At 41.2% G+C, this 25619-nt stretch overlaps 1 protein-coding gene across 11 annotated transcripts in view; it reads right to left on the reverse strand.

Moving 5' to 3' along the window:
• Positions 1 to 1890: 1890 nt before the first annotated feature.
• The window catches only part of dmd (dystrophin), a 493723-nt gene continuing 469994 nt past the window's right edge, over positions 1891 to 25619 (reverse strand). For 9 of the 11 annotated variants that reach the window (XM_048268223.1, XM_048268225.1, XM_048268221.1 and 6 more), the window contains 3 exons: positions 20297 to 20417; positions 17740 to 17832; positions 1891 to 3413 (listed from right to left, as the gene is read on the reverse strand). In XM_048268223.1, the coding sequence (XP_048124180.1) occupies positions 3319 to 3413; positions 17740 to 17832; positions 20297 to 20417 (309 nt within the window). In that variant the 3' untranslated portion in view covers positions 1891 to 3318. Of the gene's footprint in view, positions 3414 to 3708; positions 3735 to 17739; positions 17833 to 20296; positions 20418 to 25619 lie in introns of all 11 variants that reach the window. The other 2 variants (XM_048268224.1, XM_048268222.1) reach the window with 2 other exon arrangements.

The following is a 25619-nucleotide window of genomic DNA, read 5'->3' on the forward strand; positions in this document are numbered from 1 at the left end:
CTAATAACAGTCTCACAGTCGCTTCTACGCTATGTCACATCTATGAAACTCCGCCCAAGGCCCTGATTGGCTGTACCATAAAATCGGGTTGCAGAAATCACTCTCAATGGAAGAGGTCCCAGATGGATGTGAGTGAAGCTAGGCGGAGCTAAGCGGAACGAAATTCATCTGGCTAGGGTCAGGTTAGCATGTCACATGTCTAGACGTGAAATAAAAAATAATTTGGACAATATCTGACAGATTTTGAAATTTGTCAAAAAATCTGTTTATTGTCCTGACTGCTGACCTCATGCAAAAACAAAGAAAATCTGAAAAGTACAAAAAAAATTAGACCAAATTTTTTTCATTTTTTTTGCCCTAGTTCATGCATTTCACATGTCTAGACGTGAATTAAAAATAATTTGGACAATATCTGACAGATTTTGAAATTTGTCAAAAAGTAAAACAAACAAAACAACAAAATCTGAAAAGTACGAAAAAAATTGGCCTCTATAGGGGGCACTGCAATACAGGAAGTGAGCTTGTATCTTAGCAACGCTTTGATGTACTAAAGCCAAACTTGGTACAGGGACTCAGTACTTGATTGTGAGAACGTGCACAGAATTTCTAGCCTCTAGGGGCGCTGTAATAAAGTAAATGAGCTTATATCTCAGTCATTCTTTATCCAATTGCCATCAAAGTTGCTGTGAGTGCTTGCTCATGCCATGGCAACGCCATTCTTGCTAGTACTGCTAGGCCCCCCAATAAATATATTGCCATATATTTAAACATTATTTCTCTATAGAGGAAGATTCCAGGTGCTAAAATGGCCTGTCTGCAGTCAAATTATGTGCATCATGGAATGAAAAAACATGACTAAGAATACCACATACTGTTGAGCAACTGAAATCTTATATCAGGGAGTAATGGGACAGCATTTAATTTTCAAAACTCTAGCAGGTAGATAATGTATTTTATAAGGAGGTGAAGGGAATCATCACCAGCCTTGTCTAGTTGACACAAAACATTTTACACAAACTGTCTGTTGAGTGTGAAATATATATTGTCTTGATCCTAGTTTTTTGGCTAATACAGAGATACGAAAACACACTCTCGGCAAGTCATTGTCGCTACCTCAAATCCTGTTATTTCTTCAAATATAAAACATATAATAAACAAACATGATCCTAAGCTGGTTTGCTGGTTGAGCAGCTTGTTTGACCACCCTATCACCAGCTAGACCAGGAAATCTCTAGCGAAAAACATATCTTCAGTTGGTTTACGATGGTGATTCAACTGGTTTTGCTTGTCGTACCACCTCAAGTTGGTCATTTTAGTTGGTGTTGCTGATCTAAAATGCTGGTTTAACTGGCCAATGCTGGTTTATGTTGGTCATTCTAGCAAACCAGCATGACCATCCAACCAACAATGTCAAGCTTAGCAGTCTGGTCACCAGCATGACCATCATACAGGGCAACTTGTAACCGGAGGGTTGCCGGTTCGAGCCCCGACCAGTGGGCCGCGGCTGAAGTGCCCTTGAGCAAGGCACCTAACTCCTCACTGCTCCCCGAGCGCCGCCGTTGTAGCAGGCAGCTCACTGCGCCGGGATTAGTGTGTGCTTCACCTCACTGTGTGTTCACTGTGTGCTGTTTGTGTTTCACTAATTCACTGATTGGGTTAAATGCAGAGACCAAATTTCCCTCACGGGATCAAAAGTGTATACTATACTATACACCAGTTGTATCCAACATGACAGGCTGGTCACACCAGCATGTCCACCTGGTGGCCCAACCAGCTATACCAGCAAAGACCAGCTAAAACCAGCTACCAGCATAAGCTGGTTTGTAGCTGATTTTTTCAGCAGGGGAATCAATGTACACTTGTAGAACATTAAAATGTACCATAAGGAAATACAATGTGCTAGAATGTCATGCTTTATTGATGTACACAGTAAAGCATTAATTGTACAACAGTAAGGCAGATCTGATGTTAGGAAAGTCAAAATGTCAAATATTAAGTGACAAAAAAGCATCCTCTATATAAGTTAATTAATTGTACTTTTCAAACATGCGAAATACCATGGAAAATGTGGTTATTCTTTCCTTATCCATCACCAGTGATTTCACACAAGTTTTTTTTTCCAATTAGGCAAAAAAACAAAAAGGTCAAATGTATATAACACACGTTCACTAAAACAAAACATACCAGTACCAGACATGGACTAGAACAGTGTGCAAAAATGAATTTTAATCTATCATAGGATGTGCTTGTTTTGTTCAGTCTATTGGCATGCACAAAATATTGTGCAGGAGGGTGACAGATCCTTGACCTAATCATTAATCATTTGTTATCACTGAAGCACCAGCCTTTGTGGAGAAACAGTAGTCAGTAAAGATCCACAGTAGTTCCACAGTAGTGGAAATCACTAACAATCAGACAATCACCCAGACTTGATCATTACCACTGATGAGTTATCATCTCACAGTATATAAGACCTTTCATTGACATACGGTCATAATGAAGATTATTAATAATCATTTACTATGCATAGCACATGAGATTTCATCCTGTTAAAACCTTCTCTGATGCTATTATAAAAAAATATCAGCAGCTAATATTATCAATTAGTGTTAATGGTGGAAAAATCAATCATAAATAAAACACCAACTAGCAAGAGTAAAAAGGTAATTGTTCAAAGACAAAACAATACAATCATACCCTCCGGTACTCAAATACTAAACAATTTTTATGTAAATGTAGAGCATATTTTTATACTGAAATTTCAGAAATGTATCGTGCGGTAATTCCAGTGGACAGACTAAAACAGCTTTTATCATATAACAAATCAACCAAAATAATGAATTTGTCAGTATCAGTGTTTCATACAAAAAGTTGAAAACATTTTTTTTCCTTCCTTGAAGGACATTACCTTCTGTCTGGCAATTTACTGCATTCGTAGAAACTCAGTCAAAAAATGATTTATTTGATAACCATCTTGCATTTTAGTAAGCATGTGATGAATATGCAGTTCAGTTATTAATATATTTTTTTTTTAAATATAAAACACCCTTATGTTTACAATCACTCCTTTTAGTCAATACAAATGTTTGAAATATGTTTCATAGAAAGAAATAGCCAGTACATTGACAAGATTCACAGATTGTTTTTAAACAATTGCATAGAAGTTTAAAACCTGTCTTTGTTAATAAAACAATTTACTGTAAGAAACTACTGAAATCTACAAGTATTGGAACCAAGATCACTCAGCAAAAATAGATTCATATAGATTTTCTTCCTTGTAAACATGTCCATTTTACTTGCATGGGAGGCCAATGTCAGTCAGTTTGCTGCATCTTCTGTCATCATATTAACCAGGGACTCCATTGCACGGCCCACATCATCTGCCATATGAAACAAACTGCCAACACACACACCTGAGGAGAAAGAAACGCAGCTCTACCAATCTGTATCACTCCCCTCCCCTCACATAATCACTCATTCCATATCCTGTCTAGAAAAATGAGAAATGGTTGGAAATATTCATGAGCGCAAAGAAATATATGTTTTTTTTTAAACAAATTTCACAAATGTAAAGTTGATGTGACTAAGAATGTATGATGAAACAGAAGAAAAGTTAAGAGTAGAGGGAGGACAAGCAATGATTCCAATTAGTACAGCAAGGGAAGATAAGATGAGGGAGGTAGAGAGAGTGTTACAAGCACCACTGACCTCTCACTGGTTTATTCGTTGCCCTCCTTGAGAACAGAAAACAAGCCAGGAAACAAAACAGAAGACAGGGACAGGGAAAGAAATGGGGAGAGAGTAAGTGAGGAATTATAAACGTCAAACAAGTTGCAAAGTGGAGGACATAAGTATTGAATGCATATTGTGCACTGAATTGAACTTTTATTTGAGTAAATATACTCTACAGGACATTTTGATCCACATACTGGGAAATATTAATAGCATTGTGGAAGCCAAGCAGGCTAGAGTTTGGAGCCAAATTTAGAGTTGATGTAATACTTGAAAGCTTTGCAGCTGACTTTGATAAGCTGTGAAGGACACACATTTTCACAAATAAAACAAATAATGTCTATGAGGTAGATAAATAGATAGATAGATAGATAGATAGATAGATACATAGATAGATAGATAAATAGATACTTTATTGATCCCTAAAGGGAAATTCAAGGTCCCAGTAGCTTATGACACCACACACAACATAAACAGGATGATTAAAAAAACCAAATCCACATGATTAAAATGAACAGTAAAGGATACTGAAGATACTAAAACCAGTGTTCCTGCGGGTTTCAATAAGTCAAATTTAAGACCTTTTTAAGACATTTTAAGACCATAAAGATTGAAATTTAAGACCTACACGACGCATTACCAAAAAAATTCAAATCAAAGAAATTCTGAAAAAAATAATTGAAAAGTCGTTGAAAAAGCATTAATTTAATTTACAGATAAAGCAATCATATCAAACTAGTAACCTTCCACACCCAACGTCTACAACCCAACTGATTTTTACATTGCTCACTTGTAGTATACTCAAGGAAAAATATCCGTGTCACGTACCAAATGCCCTAAACCTTAAGCCCAAAATAAAAATAATCTAAAACAAACTAGCCCTCAAATAGAATAGATTTTAGCAAGGAAGTCAAAAATGAGACGAGTTGAAACTGGGTGTGAAAGTGTGTTTTGGGTGGACACTCTGCACTTGTGTACCACTTGTAACCAACAGCAGACATCGCTCTGATCTAGCCACTGTTGCCACAGTTACCTTGAAAAAGTAATCTGATTACTCCTTTAAAAAGTAACTTAGTTACTTTTAAAATCAAGTAATCAGTAAAGTAACTGAGTTAGGTTACAAGTTACTTTATTAGTTACTTTCAGCAGCTGCCGGCAACACCCCCGCCGCCTCAACATAAAAATGACAACCAGTTTTGCCAATACTCACTTTATTGGAAATGCATTTTAACAGTAATGTCAACAATGTATAGCAGACATCCCAACCTGAAAAAAAGTAATTTTAGGTAGGTAGCCTTTAGCCTAGCCTAGAAATCTAGACGCACCCTGGCGGCGGCAAATTAATTTGCTCAGCCTGTACGTCTAGTATCAAACCATAGGGATTTCTATTGGCTGACGCTGTGGACGTCATCCAATCACAGCGCTCTATTTTGTTAGAGAGTCTTAAGGCGGGCTTAACAGGATAACGACAGTCCTGCGGCGGTGAAAAACAAGGAAGGTGGCTATGGCGAACAAAGAGCGGTTGTTTGAATCGGCGTTGCCGTCAACTTTGGAGGAGTTGGACTTGTGCTTTTCTTTGAAAGTTGAGCAACACAATGCACTTAAGTCATTCCTTTCAAAGAAGGATGTATTTGCCATTTTGCCGACCGGATACGGATATGGTCGTAGTGCTGGCCTATTGCATGCCTAGGCAATTTGAAAGACAATTCTCTGCCCGCCCCTTGGATTAAGCGAGGTGAATGGTTCGATTCCAGACTATACATTTCAAATGATATAGGATGGCCCGCCAGGCTACCTTTAGCCTACTTCGATACGGAAATTCAGATGTTTGTTCAATAATGTCAGTACACCAAATAAGGAAGGCCTATAGATAGAAATTGGGATGATAGAATTTGTAGATTTTGGTAGTTTGGGCTTTTCATTTTCAAAAAGAGAACAAACGGGAGAGCGCGGTGTTTGCAAAGAAAAGGCTTTTCATGTAGCCTTGGCAACTAGCCATCTAGTATAGGCCTGAATAATAGCAAATTAAATGACACTTTAAATGACTAAACTCACCTCAACAAGTCTTTTGCTGCCATGGGCAATTCTACAAACAGTGCAGTGTGCAAGACTATCATTATGTTTTACTCTTATGAGACAAGGGTACACTTTCGTGTAGTCTGATGTGAAATGGGTCTTAATTTGGGGGCCATTGACTCTGCCATGACGCTCCTGTTCCTAGATACACTGAACTGATTAATTTAGTTCGGGAGAAAAAAGATAAAAGCCCACCTACACTGAAAATTGATTGGTTGATTTAGCAAAACAGGCCAGGATGCTCTCTGTGTGCGCTTCAGGCACACATGCACCACCCCCCTCTCTCTCCCTCTCCGTCGTGTGCGCGCTAAACTCAGATGCACAAGCGATTTGAATTCCCGGTCTGGCTTGCGCGCTCTTGTTCGTTCTAGATTCCGGGAGATTTGATCTAATTTGCGGGTGTCAGGAAGGCGCTATCGGGAGACTCCCAGAACTTCGGGAGACTTGGGATGTCTAGCTATACAGCACTTTGTCACCAGCATAGAGTGTACAACGTACCTTAATGTTATCATGTTTAGCGGACACAAACTCAAAATAATGACTGTAAAGCTAAAATGCGCTTCTCTCTCCTCCCTCTATTGTTGTTTATGTTTGTGTTACTGCGTGGTATTACACGTGAGTCATCATGCTGAAAACGTGAGCGTTAGGCCTAATGCCCGAGACAAGAAAAAAGCAAAGAATATATTTTTTACTAAGGTAAATGACAAAAATAGTAGGCCTAACACACAGTGACTTGGATAAGTCACTTTAATCTGATTGCTAGAAATAGTAGTAGAAAAAAGTGGTCAAAATAGAGTAACGCGGCATCACTGGATCTAGCCATGTCTCGTTGAAAGTAGGCCTACACTTTCCCATTTTCCACATGTAGCCGAACTTTAACAAATTCTGAGGAGACGCAGACGTATTTTGCGGGCAGGTATTGCATTTATCACAGGATTTGTAGATTTATCACTGCGTAGGCTACTTACCAACACCAATATCCCCCAGAAAGAACTACAACACACCGAACCAATGTTCTGAGCATTCTGCTGGTTTTGTTACAATGGTAGCAAAGACGCTAGAGCTCTGCTTTGCAAGCTACGACTCAATACTTTTTTGCTACTTCGTAATAACTTTCTGCAGCCAGCATTTCTGGAAATGAACAATGGTAAAATATTTTTTAGACCTGACTAAATGAATTCTAAGACCTCAGAATGAAAATCTGTCCGTTTTTAAGACGTTTTAAGGCCGTTTAAAAGACGTTTTAAATGTAAAGTTCTGAATTTTAGGCTTTTTAAGACCCCGCGGGAACCCTGTAAAACAAGGATCCACATGAATGTACTGTACTGTATAAGCATGAATGATCCACATGAATGTAATGTATAAGCATGAGGCCGGATATGCCGTGGTAAGGTGCTCATTAAAGTGTGTGTCATGGTCAGTGTTGCCAGATTGGGCGGGTGGCCACCCAATTGACCGATCCCAAGCCCCGCCCCCTTTTACTATGTCACAATCAGGACTTTGGAGGACCTCGGTCAACCTCGGACCTCGGATGGCCCGCCAGGGCTACTTGGTGAGGCTTGGCCTCACAGATGCGCTCGTGCTTTAGATGGCAAGAAAAATCTTCACAATATAGGCCTATTAACTGACCACCCGATTCACGTTGGCTGGGGGGCAGGGGGGACCATCAGACATTTGTGCCCAGTTAATCCGGCCCTGCCCCCAACAAATCACACCTTCCCACCTCTTTGACAGCTTAAAAGTCGTCGAGAGGACTCCTAACTAAGACCTATTCACAAACCTGTTTTTGTGGCATTTCGCCGTGTTTTGAAATCCTATGCAGCTACAGTAGCTTCCAATCGTGAGGAAGCAATTTTGCATTGTAGGCATAACTAACTAACGCCACCAACAACAACCAAAACTAGGCTACTCATTGTCAACATGTAAATTAAATGTAACATTATTGTGAATCAAATTAAAATGTTCTCTTTTGCAAACGTAGGCATAGTAACAGATTAATTGAATAATGTTACAAAGATACAATCCGTATGTTTCATTAGGCTACTAGGCTATTTGTTTTGCCTTACTTTGATTCATTTAGGCTAGGCCTTTTTATTCAGGGGCCGTATTACAAAGAATTTTAAGGCTAAAAGTAGCTCCTAACTGGCGAAATTAGGAGCAACTCCTAAAAAGAATGGGCGTGTCACTCCTAACTTTAGGACTCGAAGCATTTTAGACCTAAAAGTAGCACCTAAGTCTGGGACAGCTTAACATAAGTTGAGAGGACTCCTAACTCACTAAGACCTATTCACCAACAGCTTTTTGTGGCATTTCACGTTGCGATGTTTTGAAATGCGTAGCCTATGCGGCAACAGGAGCTTCCAATCGCGAGGGAACAATTTTGCATTCATAAAGGGATGCAATAGCGCCACCAACAACAACCAAAACTACTCATTGTTAACATGTAAATGAAATGTAACGTTTCATTGTGAATCAAATTAAAATGTTCTCCTCTTTGCAAACGTAGCCTAGGGATATGGTGACAGATTAATTTAATAATGTTGCAAAGGTAGGCTACTGCATCAATCCATAGGCCTATGTTTCATTAGGCTACTAAGCTATTTGTTTTGCCTTACTCTTTATTCATTTAGGCTAGGCCTTTTTATTCAGTTATTAATCATCTTCCGTCCTTCGCACTACTTGTGTAGCGCACGCATAGCCTATAAAGCAGTTTAATTAAATGGAATGTTAGTTGTAAACAAACGAGCTACTTGGTGAGGCTTGGCCTCACAGATGCGCTCGTGCCTTATGGCAGGAAAAATCTTCACGATAGGCCTATTAACTAACCACCCGATTCACGTTGGCTGGGGGGAAGGGGGGCCATCAGACAATTGTGCCCAGTTAATCCGGCCCTTCCCCCCAAACAAATCACACCTTCCCACCTCAGCTTAAAAGAAGTCAAGAGGACTCCTTACTCATAGACCTATTCACAAACCTGCGGTTTTGAAAATCCTATGCAGCTACAGGAGCTTCCAATCGCGAGGAAGCAATTTTGCATTGTAGGCATAACTAACATGCAATAACGCCGCCAACAACAACCAAAACTAGGCTAATCATTGTCAACATGTAAATTAAATGTAACATACTCTCCAATCCATACTCCAATCCATACTCCAATCGCGAGGGAACAATTTTGCATTCATAAAAGGGATGCAATAACGCCACCAACAACAACCAAAACTACTCATTGTTAACATGTAAATTAAATGTAACGTTTCAAATTCATTTTCATTTCATTTTGAATCAAATTAAAATGTTCTCCTCTTTGCAAACGTAGGCATATGGTGACAGATTAATTTAATAATGTTGCAAAGATACTGCATCAATCCGTAGGCCTATGTTTCATTACTAGGCTATTTGTTTATTCATTTAGGCTAGGCCATTTTATTCAGTTATTAATCATCTTCCGTCCTTCGCACTACTTGTGTAGCGCACGCATAGCCTATAAAGCAGTTTAATTAAATGGAATGTTAGTTGTAAACAAACGAGCTACTTGGTGAGGCTTGGCCTCACAGATATTTCGTGCCTTATGGCAGGAAAAATCTTCAACGATAGGCCTATTAACTAACCACCCGATTCGCGTTGGCTGGGGGAAGGGGGCCATCAGACAATTGTGCCCAGTTAATCCGGCCCTTCCCCAAACAAATCACACCTTCCCACCTCAGCTTAAAAGAAGTCAAGAGGACTCCTTACTCACAGACCTATTCACAAACCTGCGGTTTTGAAAATCCTATGCAGCTACAGGAGCTTCCAATCGAGGAAGCAATTTTGCATTGTAGGCATAACTAACATGCACGCCGCCAACAACAACCAAAACTAGGCTAATCATTGTCAACATGTAAATTAAATGTAACATACTCTCAATCCATACTCCAATCCATACTCCAATGTCGAGGAACAATTTTGCATTCATAAAGGGATGCAATAACGCCACCAACAACAACCAAAACTACTCATTGTTAACATGTAAATTAAATGTAGCGTTTCAAATTCATTTTCATTTCATTTTGAATCAAATTAAAATGTTCTCCTCTTTGCAAACGTAGGCATATGGTGACAGATTAATTTAATAATGTTGCAAAGATACTGCATCAATCCGTAGGCCTATGTTTCATTACTAGGCTATTTGTTTATTCATTTAGGCTAGGCCATTTTATTCAGTTATTAATCATCTTCCGTCCTTGCACTACTTGTGTAGCGCACGCATTCTCAGACCTGTCACCTGTCACTCATCATCGTAAGGGAGGTGTTTGGAATCATTCCCGCGTTACAATCATCAGCCAATCAAGGTGGTCACTTCAGTCAAGCTCGTGCATGAGTAATGACGTCATCCATAGCAACGAAGACTCACTCCTAGTTTAGGAGTTGTCATTTTATTTACTAAGAGTAGGTCTGAAAGGCTTTGTGAATAACTTTTAAGAGAAAACTCCAAGCTAAAATCTTTTAGTGCGATGTAGGAGTAGCCTACTCCTAGTGGTAAGATAAAAGGCTTTGTGAATATGACCCTGGTGTCTAACCCAATGCATAGCCCATTTACACAAATTAATGGTTGAATATTACTGATGATCATTGTTATTTAAGAACATGCAGTGTGCGTAGGGAACCAAAAACATCTTGCTCGTAAAAAAGCATCATACCGCACATTGTGGCGGGTCTGTTATTTAACCTAGGCCTACTTACTGTATGTAGGCTGCGCAAACCACAGGCCTTTATTGAGGCAGGCCTTCTGTTGAAGAATTTTATATAAAGCCTGCGCTAACAGTAATCCTCCTGCCCCCGATACCACAGCTGTGGATAGTGTGGAATGTTCAAGTAATAACACAATCCAATGTGTGTCTCAATTGTCCCCCGCTGACCACCTCACACCTTTTTAGGACACAGAATAATGTTTGTAATGATGCCAGTTAGGCCTACGTTTAACAGTAACAAGTGTAATGAGCTATTCATTGTCGAAGGTGCATGGTGAAGTGAAATTCTTACTTTGGAAAACAACCATTTGCCGAGATCATCAGAATAGGCTACTATTCTGTGTGTTCTGGACTGCAGGTAACTTGTTAAGCCAGTGGTTCTCAAACTTTTATTTCATTCCCCACTTTGATCAAGGGGCATGACAGATGATAGTGGAAATAACGTGTTATCCCGAGGCCTTTGCAAGTTAGCATCTCCGACTGTAGTCTACCCTTTTAAAAATATAAGTTTTCGATGTCCCAAACGGAGAGCCATACTTTATTGTTTTTAACGATCTCTATGCTACTCACCAAAATGTAGGCATAGGAACATGATGAAGTAGGCTATCCATCTGTCGTGTGTTAAATCATTGTGATTACGAGCCAGTGGTTTTCAAACATTATGCGTGACTCGGACATCTAACTAAATGCAACAGGCTCATATTGTCCTCGCATTCGCTAAATGAGGACCAGTGTTTTGCCAAATTGCAAATAGCTATTCGTTTTAACACATTTTTATGACAGTATGAAGTACTTTTTGTATAGGCTACTATTTTAATCTTGGAATATGGGGAGGGAAGTGGCAGTGTTTTTTGTGCGTCTGCAGAAGTCAGCCAAATATGAATGTAATTCTGCGGCATAAAAGCAGATGTATTTGTTTATTGTACAGAAAAATAAAAATGACATGTCAAGCAGTCAATTGACTACATTGCAGTCAAGAAGTAGGGCAAATTAACGTGGGTCATAGTTGTCCAGCCTAGGTCTAGTTAAAAACGTCACTAGATAGTATTAAATCGCCAACAACATTGTTTTCTGCAGAAGCTACAGATTAATTCTGAACAGTTATTTCTCTACTGGCTCAATTATCACACAAGACACTGTTTTGATTTGCGTAGTTGCGTTACCCCCAACACTGACAATAACGTAGACAGCAAATTATTATTTTATATTTGATATTTTTTCGTTTTGTGGAGCGGCACCGGTAGGCTATCAAAAGCAGATTTCGATTTTTGTTACCACCGTGTAGTCAAGCCTTAAGCCAAGTAGCCTAAATCGAGGTAATGTTTAATTATGCATGACTTATTTCGTTATTGAATTCGTAGGCTGGGATTCCTCTCGGCAACAATTATGTTTAAAGGTAGCCTCCTGCTTTTTCGAGAGCGACGCACAGTGGCTGAAAGTGGTACTAAAGTTTCACACGCGTAATGCGCGACTGAAGTGGCCATTTGAAAGCGACGCCCACTGTACATTTGCAGAACAGGCAAATAGCCTCGAAAGGCAAATGTTATTGAAGACATCATTAAAGGAATGCATCATGGTCTGAAACATTCATTAACAATGTTACCATCCAAAGATACAGTTAGAATGGTGAAAACAAGAACATATTAACAACAAAAACATTATTTAACAATTGTTTAGTTAAGGCTTAAAGTTATCCAAGTTTTTGTATCAGCAAATCCCTGAACTGTCCACGTTTGTGACAGGCCAGCAGTAGGCTATAGCTGATTGTTCTCTGTGCTACCAGTTAGCCATGAGTATTTGTCATAGGCCTACACTAGCCTTGCCATCTTCTTTGGAACTGGTCTTCCTGCTGCTTTGATCCTAACCTTCGCACTGTATTTGAATGTATAAAAGAGGGACATTGTCCTCTGATTCCATTGTACTCTTTATTTCACGAGCAATAAAATATGCGTTCTGTTCAACACAAGATAACGTTCTTGCAGAACAGCTAGCTGCTCATTGGTTCACCGTTGCCGCTAAATTCCAGAGCCTCTGGCTAGACCCGTCCACTCAAACGGAGGAGCTTCCTCCCTTGCCCATTGAAAACGACGGGATTCACGAGCCGCTGGGTTCTGAGGTGTTTATAATGGACTTCAATGAGGGGTTTGAGGAGGAAGCTCCTCCATACAGTGATTTTTTTAAAATTGCGATAGGGGGTGCTGTTGGCATTTTGACCTAGGGGAACTATTTTGTTAATTCAAAGTGTTCAAATAGTAATATTAACAGTCATTTATCAGATTAGTAATTCACTTTATGTTTTATTTTTCTCTGACATTTTAGGTAGGGTGTTCCTCCCTTTCCTTAATGAAGGAGCCTCATCTGATAGCCAAATGTGTAAACCTTCCTGCATCAATTTGCAACTGTTTTTGTACATTTCACTACAACTATATTGTACTATTTTATTATGATAGTCTTAGCATAAATTGAAAATGAGGGCTACCCTCAATGAAATTCTGAGAATTAAACAAAGGTTGCATGAATAAAATAATTAATGTATGTGTGTCTGCGTGTATGACTGTGCAAATCTGTTATGTATCACTCGAGATCTCGGGAATTATTGCCTTGAGGAGATCAAAGCTGGGTTGGGAAGTAATTTCCTCTAACCACTCCAACCTACTCTAAACTAAAACCCTCCCTGTCATTCAATGACCTGGAAAAAGTAATTCACACTTTTATTACATCACGGCAGGATTACTGTAACTCACTCTACCTGGGACTCCCTCAAGCACTGATCTCTCGCCTCCAGCTGGTCCAGAATGCAGCAGCAAGACTGCTGAGTTGGGTGTAGCGCGTTACAAAGTACTGTAATCACATTACATTGGTCAGTATAGTAGTGTAACGCGTTATTGTTCTAAATTCAGTAATCACACTACAGTGTCTAACAGTGTGTGAGCAAAGATGACTATATTCTCCTATTTGAGATAGCCTACTAAGAAATAAAAAATCCTCCTCAAGCCGCATGTTGCTGTGTGTGGTGTGGCTGTGGAATCAGGCTGCCGCCTCCTACGGCACTGCCTCTGAGAGGGTCTTCTTGGCTTTAGATAATACTTCTTTACTTTCCTAATTACCAACCGGCCGTTTGTAAGAGCTAAAAATAAAAGACTAAATATTACCTGAATAAAAAAATTCAGCTGTACAAACTGTTGCAGTAGTGAGTGCATTCTTAGTGTGTGTGTGTGTGTCTGCGTGTGCACACATCTTCTGGGAGGGCGACAAGAACATTTGCAAAAAAACAAAACAGTGCACAACTAATTAATGACTAGTCTGGAGTGAATCACACCACAAATTGCCTCCATAAAGATCAGGGTGTTATACAAGCTAGGACTGCCACTGTTTTCCGTGTGAACAAGAGCATCTAGTATTAATGATAGAAGGTGCGCAACTCACGAGTGCTCTTCACTCAAAGCAGTTAAATTTTTTGTTGTGCAAAAGTAATGTAATGCATTACTTGGTAACGCTTTAGAATAACATGTGCTTATTAGGTATTAACAGTGTATAATAAGCAGTTAATAATTCATTACTATCAGTTAGTTAACTGTTCTTATCCTTTAATAACATTAACTGTTAACATGTAGCCACTTTTCCCATCAGAAACATATTTGTAAAAAACATAGCTAGTATGATATAGAACATCGGAATATAGAATCAAAATGAAGATTTTCATCAGCAGTACAGGAACAGTAGTGTAGCTCAACAAGTAGCGATGCACTCTCTGACGCATGTATCCAGTGGTGATGTCTAGTTTGTTCAGTGTTGGAAAGTGACTAAATACATATACAATATCGGGATCACATATTTAAATAAAGGAGAAATCCAGCGATTTATCACATAGGTCAAGTTGCTGCAGCAAACAGTACTACGATGCTACACTCTGGGGGCATGTTCATGAGCCCCCATGTTGCCTGGCTGCTTTAGCTGTTGGCTGCAGCAACTCGAGCTAAGTAAAACCGATTGTTTTCATTTTTCATTCTTAGATATTAGACTAAATCTGCAGTATGTAACGAGGGACTTTCGCTCGGCTAGTTGCCAAAGTTGTTTACCCTGGTTGTTTACCTTGGTTACCTGGGAAGAAGTGTCGTTGGAGGAAAAGAGGGAAAAGAGCCGGGATCTTGGTCAGTGTGACGATGTGGGGTTTGGCACCCCCACATCGCAAATAGTAAACAGTACATTTGCGTAAGACCAATGTCAAGATATATACTTGGATTTATTGATTGTGCTTTAGATAGATAGATAGACAGATAGATAGATAGATAGATAGATAGATAGATAGATAGATAGATAGATAGATACTTTATTGATCCCCATGGGGAAATTCAAGGAAAAAGTCCTTTAGTGTATAAACAAGGTTTTTCTGTCTATCTGGCATGGTGCTCATTCAGAGTGGGGCTGGTAATTGGCCAGCAGGTAGATTGTTAATAGGTACACCTGAATTTGATCAGGGGGAGGAGCTAACAGCAATTAGAGAGGGCTGAAAGAAGAGGGAAGCGGAGAGTGTCTCTCGGGTCTCAGGTGTTGTAGTTTCATGCGGGGTAAGGTGTGGGCTATAGAGCCCCTGGTGAGTGTTTGGTGTCGGTGCAGGCTTGCTCCCAAACTGCAGGCTGCATTGGTCTCTGTGCAAATGCTCTGGGGCCTGGAATGATTAAGGATCAGCCTCTGATTGGCAACGAGCACCGTCGTGTGTCAACTTCAGCTGAGACTGTTTCTGAGGATGAGGACTCTTCTGAGTCTGGTATTGAACTGGGGGAGTGGACAAAGTCTAAAAGGTGGCTTGGGAAAAAGACTCGGAAAAAGAAGGCCAAGAAGCAGAGGCCTCCTCGGCTAAAAGAGCCTCCTACAGCTCCCCAGTTAAAAACTGTTTGTGGTGATGGACTACCTAATAATAATGACTGGTCTCAAAGTTATGTGCCAGTAGGACTGTTTTGTGTGGGGCATTTATCTTCGGTCATATGGGTGTCACTCAATGTGGGATATGATGGGATAACATGTTTAATGCCAGTGATTGGATGGTTTCCAGTGTTTTGTATTTCCATCTCCCTTTGTGCTTCTCTATTGTGGATAATTAATGATTAAGTTAATTTAGTGAGCATTCTGATTTCAGGTTTATGGGCTTTGATCAGGGGGAGGAGCTAACAGCAATTAGAGAGGGGGGTTAAAGAAAAGGGAAGCGGAGAGTGTCTCTCGGGTCTCAGGTTTTGTAGTTTTATGCGGGGTAAGGTGTGTGCACATGCTGGGAGATTTTGGCTAATAAAAAGTCATTTTTATATAACTAAGTTTTTCACGTTTTCTGCTGACTTCATTTTCTGGACCCTGCTCGGACTATATTCTCACAGTCAGACTGAGGAAAACATTGTCAACATCGACAACATCTTCAACATCGTCCTCCCCGTCCTAGCATTCTCCTTGCTAATGCCCAATCACTGAATAACAAGCTAGATGATTTCAGAACCAGACTGGCGTTTCAATGGGATAAAAGAACTGCAATGCTTTTGTTTTTACTGAGACGTGGTTGGACCCCTCGATTACAGACTGTCAATCTACTAGAGGGACTCTCCATCCATCGGCAGGACAGAATAACTGAGTCGGGCAAGAAAAGAGGAGGTGGTGTGTGTATTGTGGTTAACAATGCTGGTGTGTGAATGTACAAACGACATCGACAGGGTGCTCTCCTGACCTCGAACATCTCATAGCCAAATGCAGGCCTATTTACAGGGAATTCTCAGCAGTCTTTTTCTTGGCTTTTAACATTCCACCACATGCTAACATCACGCTGGATGACCTGTATGAAATCATCGATCAGCACAAAACTCTGCATCTGGAGGCTGCATTCGTCGTGTCTGGCGACTTCAATAAAGCCAACCTCAAGAAAGTTTTACCGAAGTACCATTAATTAACATGCAAGCTTTCCAACTCGAGGTGATAACACCCTGGATCACGCAATTCGCTCAGTACAGTGCTGGACGTATCAATCAGAAGCTGCCCTGTATGACACACACAATCACCCCAATCTGTCCACACAACAGATTGGTGAGTTTTTCCGACTGCTTCTGATAATATCAACGACGATTACACTGAGTATGTACCGTGGTTCATGGTGACTGCACAAACTTTTCCTAACCAGAAGCCATGGGTGAACGGAGAGGTATGTCCAGCACTCCGAGTTCGGACAGCTGCCTTCCATTCTGGCAACCCAAGTGAGTACAGTAAAGCATGTTATGAACTGAGAAAATCAATTAAAAGGGCTAAGAGACAGTACAGGGAAAAGGTGGAGTCATACTTCTGTGGCTCTAACACCAGGGACATGTGAAGTGGGCTAAGGAGTTAAGGCAATATGTTTAGCCTATTGAATAACTTGATGATAGAGAACACAAACCATGCAATGATGCATCATCATATTAAATTTGCAACAATGTGACTCAAAAACAATTTCTGGTAGCCTATAAGTGACATCACACTCTGTCTGCCACTTGTTGCCTGTAGCTGTATGTATGGCATTCTGAAACGTCCTATCCCCTAGGCACCTAACCCCTCACTGCTCCCCGAGCACCACTGTAGCAAGGCAGCTCACTGCTCCCGGTTAGTGTGTGCTTCACCTCACTGTGTGCTCATTGTGTGCTTCACCTCACTGTGTGTTCACTGTGTGTTCACTAATTCATGGATGGGATAAATGCAGAGACCAAAATTATCTCATATACGCAAGTTATTGCACACCATTTCTTACATTGTTTTGAATAGCCACTGCATACCCGTGTTTGTTGGGGTGTTGTTGCAAAATCCGCGGAATCATTTTATGCAAGCAAACAGCATACAGAGGCATTCTATATTGTTTATGATACACATAATACTCATCCAAACATCTTGGCACTGCACTTACTCGTGCCCATAGCAAGACACCTGCCAAGTCAAATCAAATCAATCGGATGAATGGTTCGACATATGCGTTTAACAGAAAAACAAACAGACAGACGTTCCTGTCATTAATAGACAGATATACTAACTGACACACCAGCGTAGCACCTATTCCAGAGATGTGCACATTACCCACTCGATTGCAGAAAATATCTCCATAGCGATATCTTTGGTCTATCTTTCTTTCCATCACTCACACATTCATCCCTCTCTTTTTATATATTGTTTTTATTCTAAGTGTCGATGCTTGTACACTCACCCTGGCTATGAGGAAAAGTGCTGCCGAGCTGCTCCATCACCTCCACCAGCCCCGAACTTGCATCTTGTGATGGACTTGAGAAATCCTCATCACCTAAACAAGAATATCAAAAGAGGTTTATTTCCAAAACCGTAGAAAGCATAAAAACTAGTGCTGTCAGTTAAACGCGCCGTTAAATTAACGGCGTTAACGTAAACCTATTTTAACGGCATCAATTTTTTATCGCGAGATTAACATTCTTTTTGGTCTAACAAATTTTGTAGTTTTTCACATGCTGTTGCAACAACTAGTAACGTTAGAACAACTACAACACCACACCGGATCTAGCTAGACCGGAAACTAAACAATACGCACTGACGAATGGAATGGAACTGTTGTACGTGCTGCAACTAAAGATAAGTCACACATTCATTCTATCACTTGTAATATGAACGTAGCCTATTTCCTACAACTAGGTGAGATAATTGGCTATGTTATACTGAAGTTCCAAAGTTAGCTAGCTAGCAAGCTAACGGTTTTTCATGGGATATTAAAGTGTAGCTACGTGCTACGTGCTTCATAACTGCTGTGATAGTAAAATGATTGAATGTCTGTGAATTAATAACTAGATGTAACATCAACGTATGATTACTAGCTGTCTTTCCCATTGGAATCAATGATATAATGTTATCTTGTTTTCCACTAAAATGGGGCGTGATGCAGAATAAATGTATCTTCATGATGATGCGCCGCTACGTAAAGGCATGCTGCACACACTTGTTTGGGCTTACAAGGTGGCCTAAGAGTAGTAGCCTAGACTGACTCATCAATCGTGTGCTGCCAAAGATTTTTTTCACCGTCACTTGTTCTGTTATCAACAATCCTCTTTGGCTGCTACTATTTTGACTCCTTGGCTTTGATGCACTGTTTCTTGTCCTCAAACTGCCAGACACTTCCTAGCAAATATTCTAAGAACTTTATTTCCTCCTAGTCCTCCTCCTGTAGTCATGGAGATAATAAACACCAAAGCAGTTCTGAACTCCCGGTTGGCTGAATGGTGTTTTAAATTGCTGTGGACACCGATGCCAACATGAGTGCGATGCACTCTACTTTCGACATTCATTTACATTAGATTCCATTCTTTTCACTACTTTTAACTATAGGAATTCAGCGATTAATCGTGATTAAAAAATGTAATCGTTTGACAGCACTAATAAAAACTAAAGATCAATCAAGCATGAGTTGGGTGAGTTACCATGCTTCTTTGTCATTTTGAACAATTTCATTGATGTGCTTCTGAATTACTTTAGCACTGTCTGTTAGCACACTGTATTTAAGTTTTCACATGTCTTGATCCCTAAACTGACTTCCTACTCCTCTCCTAGGGTTGGGTATCGTTTGGGTTTTATCCGATACCGGTGCTAAGCCAGAAAAAAAGAACATAAACAGAGGATAGAAAATACAAAAAGGAGGGAGAGAACGCAAAGAAGGTAGGCCTACGGTTCTTGGCTTAGAGCTGCAGTTGGCAAGATTTTTTTGATCATATTCACTGAAACCGACTCCGACAGAACAACATAAATCAGCCAGTTTTAGAAAAAACCCGCACTTCTACCTCCACCTAGAGCCTGTTAATTATTTGGCAAAAATCCACAGCTCCCAGTTCTTCTGGTCCAATCAGAGCAGGGCTGTGTGAGATCTGACTGTCAATCACAGTCTGGTGCAGTCTGGTGAGCACTGACGAGCACAAACTCGATGAGAGGGTGCTCAGTGGTAGTGAGGGAGGGGCATGAGAGTTGTAAACATCGGGCAACTGGAATCCATGCATTTCCACAGAATTATTTTTGGAATCTGATCCCTTATCATACCTGTTCATTCGTACTAGTCGCTCGACTTATCGTGACTAAATTCAACATGGCGGCAAACGGTAAACTTCCTGAAGGTATTGTCTGTATAAATCGTCTTGTAAATAAACTACCAGTGCTTTTTCAAAGTTCTCAATGTCTTGTTTCAAATGTCAGGGCCCTCAGAAGTCTACCAATGAAGTGTGGAGCTACTTTGAGCCTCGTAAATGGTGTAAAACAGTGATTTATTTGCATGGCTAGCCCGATGCCCGAGGCACCCCCATTGAAAACCTGTTGGTAGCGCCAGATTTCGGAGTGCAGGGGACAAGCCGAGATGAGCTATGAGACAAAAATTCACACTTGGTATCATGTTTCAACACAGTTTAGGTCAATATCTCAATATCTAAGCGTCTCATGCATAAATCACCCACTATGTGGTTACTGTTTTAGACTTGATTTAGATTTAGTGTTATTTTGTTATTTATATTCTTTATCTTCTACTGTCCTTATTGCTTAGTTGTGTTTTTTTTATAATATACACTTTTAATTACTTTTTCTGCTGTTAGTGAATGTTGTGTGTGATGTCTGTATGCTACTGAGACCTTGAATTTCCCCTTGGGGATCAATAAAGTATCTATCTATCTATCTATCTATCTATCTAATATCACACCAAACTTCTCCTTTAATAAATTAGATTTCTCTAGAATGTATGAGGTTGAAAGATAATGCTCACTCACCCATTGTATCAGTAGTCTGGCTGGCTGCTACACGCAGAAGGGGGAGACTGGAGTCAGAGCGTTGTGAGGATGTAGAGGGAGATGAGAGAGCAGTGCCATTCACCTTGGACTCCGTCTGTGGCTAGGACAAAGGCCAGCATAAGAACATCAAGCAAACCTGGAGAGTGTTTAGTCACAACATAAACCATTTCACTAGTTCACAGATGAGGGACCCTATAGCCAGGACCACGCGAAACAAATTCAACGGGAGAGTGGAAGGTGCTAAGAAATTAGTGATAGGCGTCGGAGGACCACGGCCGAGAGTTTTGAGCTTGATCGGACAGACCGTTATTTGCCGCGTTGGTGGTAATGCCGCGAGTAGTAACGGCCTGCTGGGATTCCGACTTGCATTAGAACATCGTTTAGCTGCGTTTGAAACCAGAAGCGAGTAACGGAGCATCCGTACTCTGTATAGGGGATCTATCCATGCGATGGAAAGATGCAATTAGCAAATTAGTAGGCCTAATAGGGCTGCAGGGGAGAGTCAATGTTGAACATGATAGCCCAAAAACACGCGGTTATGAAGTTCAACATCTAATGCACCCCAATAAGGACATTGATTCCACAGCCCAACCCAGGCTGCACATTTTGCGAAAAAAGCCCGGTGATATGGCTGCTAGCCCCACGATAATTGAGAGATAGTCATTCAATTTGTGGCGCCTCTGAGGGAACACTGAACATATAACCTCTGTAAATCGCATGAAGGCTACCGCGAACTCAGGGAAGGATAAGACGCGAGTGGCGGGGCCTGTAGACTTAAATGTTAGCGTTACTGGAACGCACTCAATGTCCCGAGTTTAGTAGAGATTCGGCAGAGACGATAGAAGGGAAGACATATCGATGCCTGCACCTGACAAAATTTGATTCCTCAGTGTAGGAGACACCGGAGGAGGCTCGTTAGCGGGGGCGTGCTGTGGGGGAGGTATATACGCTGCTGAGTCCAGAGTGTAAGCGGGCAAACGGAGAGAGGCGCTGGCCTCTGTAGAACCCATATGGGGAACAGAAACATGAGGATAGTCAGTAAAAGGGTTACTGGCTGACTGAGTGTGAGCAGGGGGAAAAGGCCGAGGAGATACCGAGACGGGATAGGGTGGTGGCACCAATCCAGGGAAAGAGGGGGGAGGGAGAACCAGGGACGCGGTCCCTGGCTGGGGGAAGAACGCGGGCTCGAACGCGGTTCTCGCCGGCGGGAGATGATGGGGGAAGGGAAAGGGTAGCAACGCGGTCGCTATGGGGGAAGGGGGAGGAGGTTGCGCAGCACCCTGGGTCGGTAAAGAGAAAGGTGGGAAAGGTTGATTAGCTGGAAAAGAGAAAGAGGCCGCAGTAGCAGGAGGCAAGGTAGAGGGCTGCACGCGGGCTGCCATAACTTGCTGAGATGAAAAAACATGTTGCATGAACAGAGGGGGAGACGCCGGAGGAACGGAGCTCCGCGCTGCGGCGCTGGTGCTCGGATGATCGGCTATAGGAGGAGTGGAAAGAGAGACTGTTTGTTGGAGAAGGCGAAGTAGTTCTGCTTTCCTTGCGGAACGAGGGAAACCGATCCCACGCGCATCCAACTCTGCTCTAATCAAAGAGATGGTCCGCGGCAGCGGAGTAGTTCTCTTTCTTCGGGTCGTGTGGCGGATTTCGCTGTCATTAGAACCAGGCGAGCTATTGGATGCCTGTGAAGGAGCTGGGGAAGCCAGTCTGCGCGACCGGCGTCTTGGCTCCAGGGGAAACGCAACTTGACACGGCCGCCCACGACTAGGAACATCAAAAGCAGGAAGAGTGGGTGGAATACCGGAGGTATGTAGATCCATTTTAGCGAGCGGAGTAACGCTTATGCTGCAATTTCAGCAGGTAGGCTGCGAATAAATAGCCTGACTGATTGAAGAAGGAGGCGTGGAAAATTCCGTCATGCTCCTCCCGAACTTCTGTTTGTAAAACGCCATTTAAACAGCAGTGATCATCATTAAACAACAAACTGTCGCTGTCAACAGTCCACCGAGTTGCTGATCTGCAAGATCTCCCCCTATTCAGACTGCTTCCAGTGATCTCAAGACTGCAGCCTATACAAGGCCTAACGTTAACGTAAAACTTTCAATCCTCTGGGTTGGCTTGAAGACACAGCTATGCGCTATCATTACCATTGGACTGAGTTGGACTAAGTTAACACAGACTTTTTCTTTCTTTCATTTTTCTTATTTATTTTCTTATTTGTTAATTGTTTGTTTGTTGTCTGTCTTGTATGTCAACCGTTATGTGTCTCGGGTACGCCGCTCCGTCCGGCATCTTTTGTCTTGTTTTGTGCATCATTTATTGTTTTGTAAATTTGTTTGTTTGTCACCACGGGAATGCTGGCGACTACACCGCTCCGTCCGGCATTTTTTGCCTTATATGTTTGTCTAGTGTGTGCTGATTATTATTATTATTATTATTATTATTATTATTATTTTTTACTGTTTACTCTGTAAAAACGACCTTGGGTGCTTTGAAAGGCGCTATGTAACAAAGATATTTGCCAAAGTAATGTAACGGAGTAGGTTTAGCGAGAGTTTGATTTGAACGCTGTATTTATTGGCTCGCATTCAGAAACAGGGGCAGGGACACAGACTACGAACACTGCACACACTAGGCAGGTCAAAACACACACACACACACACACACTACACATTCAGGGGTGGACAAAAAGGATCACACACAAGGAAGACCTAAAAGGGCAACACGCTGCACTAAATCACGGACATTAACAGCAGTAAATAAAGGCATTAACACACACAAACAACCCCCAGAGTTCTCCCCCGTAACCCAGAATGCATTGTCCCAGAGTCCGTAGCACATAGTCCAGCGTGCCGACGTTACAGTAAGTTCGTTGGGGATGAAATCGCTAAATATTTTAGAAAGGAAACTGAAAGTCATAGGGCTTACAAGCGTACTATTCCTACAAAACAACTAGATACTAACAATGTAGAGCAAGAACAACTATGTGGTGACACTGTTCCAGTGAGATATATTTTGGAATTTAAGATGACACATTTCGCGGAAACATGAGTGTGCTACGGAGAGCAAAGAAAAACGTGAGCAATATGAATAGCCTATGCTTTAAGTAAGGCTGAAGTAAAACTTGGATGCTAAACCTGTATTATTTAGGCAATTAATCCCACTGATCCCCTTAGTCTTATGCTTATGTGTATTGACGTTGCCAAGCTTGTTCGTTGTTGCACTGTCGGTGTTGCATTAGGCTATCTTTACAATACATGTTCTATGAGTGACATTGCCGTTGCTCTTAGTTCTTTGGGATTTAAGTTTTCTAAGGTGACAATTCGGCTTGTAGATTATTTCTCCCTCTTTTAAATTGAAGCGAGCGTGGAGTGTTTTCACTGGAGCGGGAGGATTTTGAAGTGGAGCGGGGAGCGAAATTGAGCAGAGTGGCCTGATGTGAATTTGAGCGGAGGAGCGGCCGAGTGAACAGCCACCTGAGCGAGGAGCAGGATATTCGCACCGCTCAGCTCCGCTCAGCTCCGCTCACTAGCTCTACTGGCCACTAAGCGCTATCTTTGCATATTGGGGACATAAGAGCAGTATATGCGGCTATTCTCCGCAGCGCATCTCACAATAGACAATAGTCAATAGACTTTGCACATGACTACAGCTGACATGCTATTTCTGAATAAAAATCATTAAAATTGTCCGCTATACTTAAGATTGGAATATACTACAGCCTATATAGGCTAGCCTTATTATTTTTAGGTAGGCTATGAAAATGGCACAACTTCCCATCAAAATCCCAGAAAAAGTGATTTTTTCATAATATGGGCACTTTAATAAGCCTGAGTTTAAAAATATGTTCCATCTAACACAAAATATAGGCTGCAGGACCTGCCGTTTAATCACATTTGCGCTGTTAGTTTAGTTTTGAACCTGTTTTGTTTATCGCGCAAGCAAGAAATCTGGTAACTTTTTGCTCATTATTTAAGTTGTGAATTGTCACACTCAAAAGTTAACACTTAAATCACTTCTAATTTTGAAGTTTTATGAAGTTTTTTTTTTAAACAAGTTTTTCTTCTAAGTTTTTTTTTATTAATGTGACAGTCATTTATCCATTCTACTGTAAATGGGCTTGCATTTTCTCATTGGTTAACGGTGAATAGTCAATTAAGGAGTGTCGACTATCTGTGATGAAAAATAGCCGAAATGGACATCCCTACACACTTGGGGGCAGCCGTGGCCTACTGGTTAGCACTTCGGACCTGTAACAGGAGGGTTGCCGGTTCGAACCCCGACCAGTAGGCATGGCTGAAGTGCCCTTGAGCAAGGCACCCCTCACTGCTCCCCGAGCGCCGCTGTTGATGCAGGCAGCTCACTGTGCCGGGATTAGTGTGTGCTTCACCTCACTGTGTACACTGTGTGCTGTGTGTGTTTCACTAATTCACAGATTGGGATAAAAGCAGAGACCAAATTTCCCTCACGGGATCAAAAGAGTATATATACACTTATACTTAGTTTTAATATTACATTACACAATGTCAGGCTAAAATTAAGCAGGCCCATATAAATAAAACATTTTATTATTATTATTATTATTATTATTTATTAAACACCTCTTTTCAGTAGAGGGATGGGAAAAGCAAGGGTAACAAATTCACACAGTTCTTGCCTTAACACAGTTATGACTAGTTTGAATATCATGCCAACTGAACCAATTAAAATTCCATCTGTTTATAATTAATCCAGCATGACCTGTGGGGTATACTACGAAGCATGTTAGACATATCTAGGCTATGTAGACATATCGAGGCTTGACAAAGCCTTGACTCAGGGGTATACGTCAAGTGATACTACGATTGCAGTTATGTGATATATTTGTCAAACTAGGCTTTCAGCTCAGATCTGTGCGCGTTCTCGGTGTTGGGATGACTTTGGCCAATCGTGTAACGTGGAGACGCACAAGACCGCCTCTATTTAAAAACAATTACTTCCGCATTCATGAGCGATAGCTTAATCTACACTGCAGTGATTTTTTGTGTCTAACCTATAACATCAAATAAATCAATTGTCATCAGTTGTTGTATGGTATGCACGTCCATAGTGGGATATTTGCACGCACCGCACTATTAAAGTGCATTCGAGATCCAAAATGTTAGTATAGGCGGAGCTCCTCCTGTAAGATATATGACAGAATCCTACACGTGAGAACTTCGTTTTTAAGACAATTGATTGGTCAGTGTGCGGTAGATTACACGATTTGAGCTATAACTTAACCTCCTCCCGACCAGGTTTGGTTGACAGCATAAGATACCATGGT

The sequence above is a fragment of the Alosa alosa genome, chromosome 17 (assembly GCF_017589495.1).
Source record: "Alosa alosa isolate M-15738 ecotype Scorff River chromosome 17, AALO_Geno_1.1, whole genome shotgun sequence".
NCBI classification, from domain to species: Eukaryota; Metazoa; Chordata; class Actinopteri; order Clupeiformes; family Clupeidae; genus Alosa; species Alosa alosa.